The sequence below is a fragment of the Camelina sativa genome, chromosome 14 (genome assembly GCF_000633955.1).
Source record: "Camelina sativa cultivar DH55 chromosome 14, Cs, whole genome shotgun sequence".
NCBI classification, from domain to species: domain Eukaryota; kingdom Viridiplantae; phylum Streptophyta; class Magnoliopsida; order Brassicales; family Brassicaceae; genus Camelina; species Camelina sativa.
In genome coordinates, this window is record NC_025698.1 from 17,278,768 (window position 1) to 17,283,977 (window position 5,210).

Genomic DNA, 5,210 nt, shown 5'->3' on the forward strand with positions numbered 1-5,210 from the left:
CGATTATCCATTCGATCCGGTACTCGAATGCTTGCATCAAGTGCTTAGGTCGTGTGGTTCTTGTTTTATTATCTTTTTGTTTCTTTTAGGTTGCTAGATAAAATCCCCACTATTGCTTGGCTTGACTTGCTCGGTTCTGATCATATCTTATCTGTTAGCATCACAACCATTTGGATTGATAACCCTTTGTACTACAACTGCATAGGGAATTGATACCCTGTGTGAAAATCTTGTTATCACGGCGGCTCTCGAATGTCTATGCGAAAACTCTAGAGAATTTAAGGGTTTTATCCTATATATAGGGTCGACCAAACCGCCTTGAGTCTCCTCAAAACAAAAGGCCCTATCGCCCCCTAAGTTCCCTTATTTTTCGCTACAATCCTTATCCAATCAACTTTGCCTTTTCCGCGAGTTTCCATTTCTCTCGGGTTTTTATCCCCATGAGTCGGCTTAAAACTCCGCAGAGATTCCGAGTTCCCGGGCCATCCATCGGCCAATAGTCAAGTCGATCCAGCCTTGTCCATCGGCTCGTTCCATCGTTCACCGATGCAACCTTATCCGACAGTACCCACTTCACTGTCACTCTCACTTTCACTATCGCTATCACTATCACTCTCACTCAGACTCTCACTTAGACAAAATACCGAAACATCCCATGTTATCCAAAAACTTGTATGTCAGCATCATCTACATGAAGTTGAGGATTCCGTTTCTTCAATTCAAACATATGTTCACTAGTTCAGTAGTCTCGAACTCCTTATTTCCATTCAGACCCCCTTAGTCTATCAAACTCATGGCCAAAGTCTGCATGTACCATGGTCCGTACGGTGCGTCATCTCCACACCGTCCTGATATCTTCCCGATACTCGTCTGGATATCGTCCCGATATCGTCTCGCTACCGTCCCTGAGTACTGTATCGCTACCGTCTTTAAGTATTGTATCGCTACCGTTTCTCATACAGTACCACTTTCGTCTCTGAGTATGTATCGTTATCATCCCTGAGTACCGTATTGCTACCGTCTCTGATATCGTATTGTTACCGTCCCTGAGTATTGTATCGCTACCATCTCTGATACCGTATTGTTACATTATCGACCCTGATATAATACCGCTATCGACCCTGGTACCGTACCTCTATTGACCCTGGTACCGTACCTCTATCGACCCTGGTACCAAACCGCTATCAACCCTGGTACCGTACCGACGGTCCTTCGGGAGCGGGTCGTTACAATTATCCCCCACTTAGGATTGATTCGTTCTCGAAAGCTTGCTCTCTTTTCGGAAAAGTTCCCTCTTATCGAACCACTTTTTGAAGTTCACCTTCATGACTTCTTCAGGTTCCCAGGTTGTTTCCTCCACTCCTTCTCAATCCCAAACAACCTGAATCAGTTTAACTTTCTTCTTCTTATGCGGACCCCTCATCATAGTGCCAACTATCCGGACCGGTCGTCCAATGATAGTCATATTCGCTTGTAGATCAGGTGGAGGTTCGGGATCACATTCTCCGGATTCGTTATGCATTTTCTTAACATCGAAACGTGAAACACTAGATGGAAGGCTGACATGGCCGGCGGCTATTCCAGCTTATACGCCATTGTCCCGATCCTTTCCAGGATTCGGTACGGGCCCATGTACCGTGGAGTCAACTTAGTGTTCAGCGCCACCCGATCTTTACCCTTGTACGTCACAGTTTTAAGGTACACCATGTACTCAACTTGGAATTCCAATTCCCTATGCTGCTTATCTGCATAACTCTTTTGTTTGTGAAAGGCTTCTTTCATCTTTATCTTCAAGACCTTAATCTTTTTCGTCGTCTCGTCCACAAAATCTCAACCATACACACTCCACTCCCCCACTTGTGTCTAACATAAGGGTTTACGGCAGGGTCTACCATACAAAGCCTCGTACGGTGACATGCCCATACTTGCATGGAAGCTGTTATTGTAGGCGAACTCAGCTAACGGCAAGTATCTCATCCAGTTATCACCTTAATCCAATACACTAGCTCGCAAGATTATCCATCCGTTTGCGGGTGATTGGCCGTGCTCATATGCAACAGCGTCCCAAAACGCTTTTGTAATGCTTTCCACAGACCCAACGTATCCCATGCAGTCGTAAGATTTCCTGTACGTATATCTCAGCCAGCTTCTCCGCCCCGTCCTTCTTATTTACGGCTAAGAAGTGTGCTGACTTGGTTAGACGATCCATGATTACCCATATGGCGTCTTTCTTGTCACAGGTCGGAAAACTTGTGAAGAAATCCATGGTTATGTCCTATTTCCATTCGGGCATCGGCAGACTTTGCAATAGTTCACCCGGTACCTGGTTCTCGGCCTTGACCCGTTGACACGTCGGACAAGCCGCGACCCAGTTGGCTACATCTATCTTCATGCCCGACCAATGGTAATATCTTTTCAAATCCTGATACATCTTTGTCGATCTGGGATGGATAGACAGTTTGGACTGGTGCGCTTCCTTAAGGATTTCGGTTCCCAAACCCTTGTCCATAGGGATGCACACACGGCCCTTTATCAAGATAGTACCGTTTTTCAAAGTTTCATACTCGGTCCTTTCCAGTTTGGACTGTCGTATTAGCTCATCTTCTTTCTCTTGTGCGAACCGCACCCTAGTTAATAAATCTGCTTGGTCCGCGGCCCCAAGGCCTAGTGGTTCCAACTGATCCGTCAACGCATTTAACCGCAAGGTTCCGATCATCCCTACCAAACTTTCCATGTCCTTCTCAACACTTGTGGCTAGCCTTTTTCCGACTTAAGGTGTTTGCTACTAAATTTGCTTTACCCGGATGGTAATTGATCTCAAGGTCGTAGTCCGCGACTAGCTCCATCCATTTCCGCTGTCGTAGGTTCAATTCCGGTTGCGTAAAGATATACTTTAAACTCTTGTGGTACGTGTATATATGCACTTTCCCACCGTACAAGTACGATCTCCAAATTTTTAGCGCAAACACCACAGCTGCCATTTCCAAGTCGTGGGTTGGGTAGTTTGCTTCATGCTTCCTTAATTGTCAAGAGGCATAAGCAATCAATCTACAATTCTGCATCAGTACGCATCCTAGTCCCCGACTAGACCCGTCAGTGTACACCACATACGGTTCATCCGGTTCCGGTAACGCTAGAACTGGAGTACTCGTAAGCATGTCCTTTAGCTTCGAGAAACTCTGCTCGCACTCGGCCGACCATACGTACGGTTTGTCTTTCCCCGTCAGTCTGGTCAGCGGTTGAGCCATGTTTGCGAATCCTTTCACGAATCATTGGTAGTACCCGGCCAGCCCTAGGAAACTTCTTATTTCTAAGGCGTTTCTCGGTCTTGGCCATTTTGCTATGGACCGAATCTTTTCTTGGTCGACTGAAACTCCTTTGTCCGATACCATATGGCCTAAGAATCCAATCTCTCTTTTCCAAAAGTTGCACTTGCTAACACCTCTGCTCCTTCAATCGTCCCAACACCTTTCTCAAATGTGTACCAGGCTCCTCCTTACTCTTCGAGTAAACCAAGATGTTGTCTATAAAGACAATCACGAATTCATCCAGATACTCACGGAACACATTGTTCATGAGCTTCATGAAAGCTGCAGGGGCGTTAGTTAACCCGAAAGGCATGACCACAAATTCGTAGTGGTCGTACCTTGTCCGAAAGGGCGTCTTTCGAATGTCTGATTCCTCAATAGGAATCTGGTGATAGCCTGAAGCCAAATCAATCTTTGATAAGTATGTCGCTCCCCGGAGTTGGTCCAACAACTCATCGATCCTTGGCAATGGGTACCTATTTTTCACCGTTACCTTATTCAATCCTTGGTAGTCGATGCAAAGTCAAAAGGTTCCATCCTTCTTCTTCACAAAGAGAAACGTCGCACCCCATGGAGAACTGCTGGGTCCCACAAATCCCTTCTCCATCAACTCACTCAACTGTTTCTTTAGTTCAGCCATCTCTGCTGGTGCTATTCGGTATGGGGCCTTAGATATCAAGGCAGTACCTGGTTCCAATTCGATGGTGAACGGATCTGATCGTGCCGGTGGTAATCTGGTCAGTGGTCCCAATACACACTCAAACTCTTGTACCACCAATATGTCTTGTAGTACCACATCCGTGCCTACTTCCTCTATTGTGAAGGTTTATTTATCAAATCCCTTTGGTTCAAAAATCTCAGATAACGTGGAAGTGAATATAGAACCAAGTTCAGGTTTATTAATCAAATCCCATTGGTTCATACCCGATTTTCTTCGGATCTTAGACGAGAAACACAACCAACAAAAGAGACAAATTTGCAAAACAAAATGGTTTCAACAGAGACCATAGAATATAACAAAGAGACGACATGCCACACGTTTACTTTTCACACCCGACGTTTCCTTGGTAACCTGCAACCATTATGAGCTTTCCTAGTGGTGTCCTCGATGTACACTATCGGATTCATATCAGACCTAGAGTTGGTGAATCCATCTCTAAACGCAATAATGGCTTTCTTCTTCTTCCCAAAATGCGTAAATCCATTGACCTTAACCACCACATTCTTCAGTCCCATAGCCTTAGCTCTTCTCCCAATGTTTTCAGCAGTCGCATCAGCTGTGTAATTCGTCATCTTCCTTCCACCTTTAAGATCAGGCAAACTACCAGACGTTGCTTTCAGTTTGATGTTTCCTTTGGAATCTGTTACCGTAACAAAAGTGTTGTTCCGCAGCATCTTGATGTGTATGATGTCAGCATTCGTTTCAAGGTTTGGGCGATGGAAATGAGAGAATAGCACTGAGGTTCTCCGTCCTTCATCTTCTGTTATTACTTCTCTGATAAATTCCATGTCACTTGACTTCTCTTCGCCTGGAGAATTCTCCTTGAGAAGCGAAGATTGAATGAAATTCTCGTAGCTAGGAGCTGAGAATCTGCTTCCTCCCGTGTTTGACAAACCTGGATTCGTCTGACTGAACTGATCTGGTAAGGTGTTTGGTAACCTTGTTCTCAGTGGATTTTTGAAAGTAGGAGGAGCATTAGGAGCAGAGAAACCGTTTCCTCCCCTGTTTAACATGCCAGCTTTCAAATCACCGAAAGTTCTCATAGGCGAAGGGTTAGGATCCGAAGGGGAACCAAATCTTCCCGTGTTTGGTACGCCTGAGTTGTTATTTTCAGAGTCTCCCGGAACTGGCCCTTGCTCTCTGAATCTTCCCCCTGTGCAAAGAATTCATGGGAGACAAAT

General features: G+C 45.3%; 2 protein-coding genes across 2 annotated transcripts in view; both read right to left on the minus strand.

The window, feature by feature from the left end:
* LOC109128691 (RNA-directed DNA polymerase homolog) lies at nt 3,436-3,948 on the minus strand. The gene is made up of 2 exons (XM_019235532.1): nt 3,859-3,948; nt 3,436-3,801 (listed from the first exon to the last, which is right to left on the minus strand). The coding sequence occupies exons 1-2, from the start codon at nt 3,946-3,948 to the stop codon at nt 3,436-3,438; spliced, it is 456 nt and encodes a 151-aa protein (XP_019091077.1).
* Nucleotides 4,171-5,210, minus strand: part of LOC104741783 (probable ribosomal protein S11, mitochondrial) — a 2,241-nt gene continuing 1,201 nt past the window's right edge. Inside the window, exon 2 of the mRNA XM_010462700.2 lies at nt 4,171-5,182. Coding sequence (XP_010461002.1) covers nt 4,356-5,182 — 827 coding nt within the window. The 3' untranslated portion in view covers nt 4,171-4,355. The remainder of the gene's footprint in view (nt 5,183-5,210) is intronic.

Coding starts and splice junctions, on each gene's coding strand:
- LOC109128691 (XM_019235532.1), bottom strand. CDS start 3,948: ATGGCTGAACTAAAGAAACAGTTGAGTGAGTTGATGGAGAAGGGATTT. Junction 3,802..3,858: donor GGGGTGCGACGTTTCTCTTT/GTGAAGAAGAAG, acceptor GGATTGAATAAG/GTAACGGTGAAAAATAGGTA.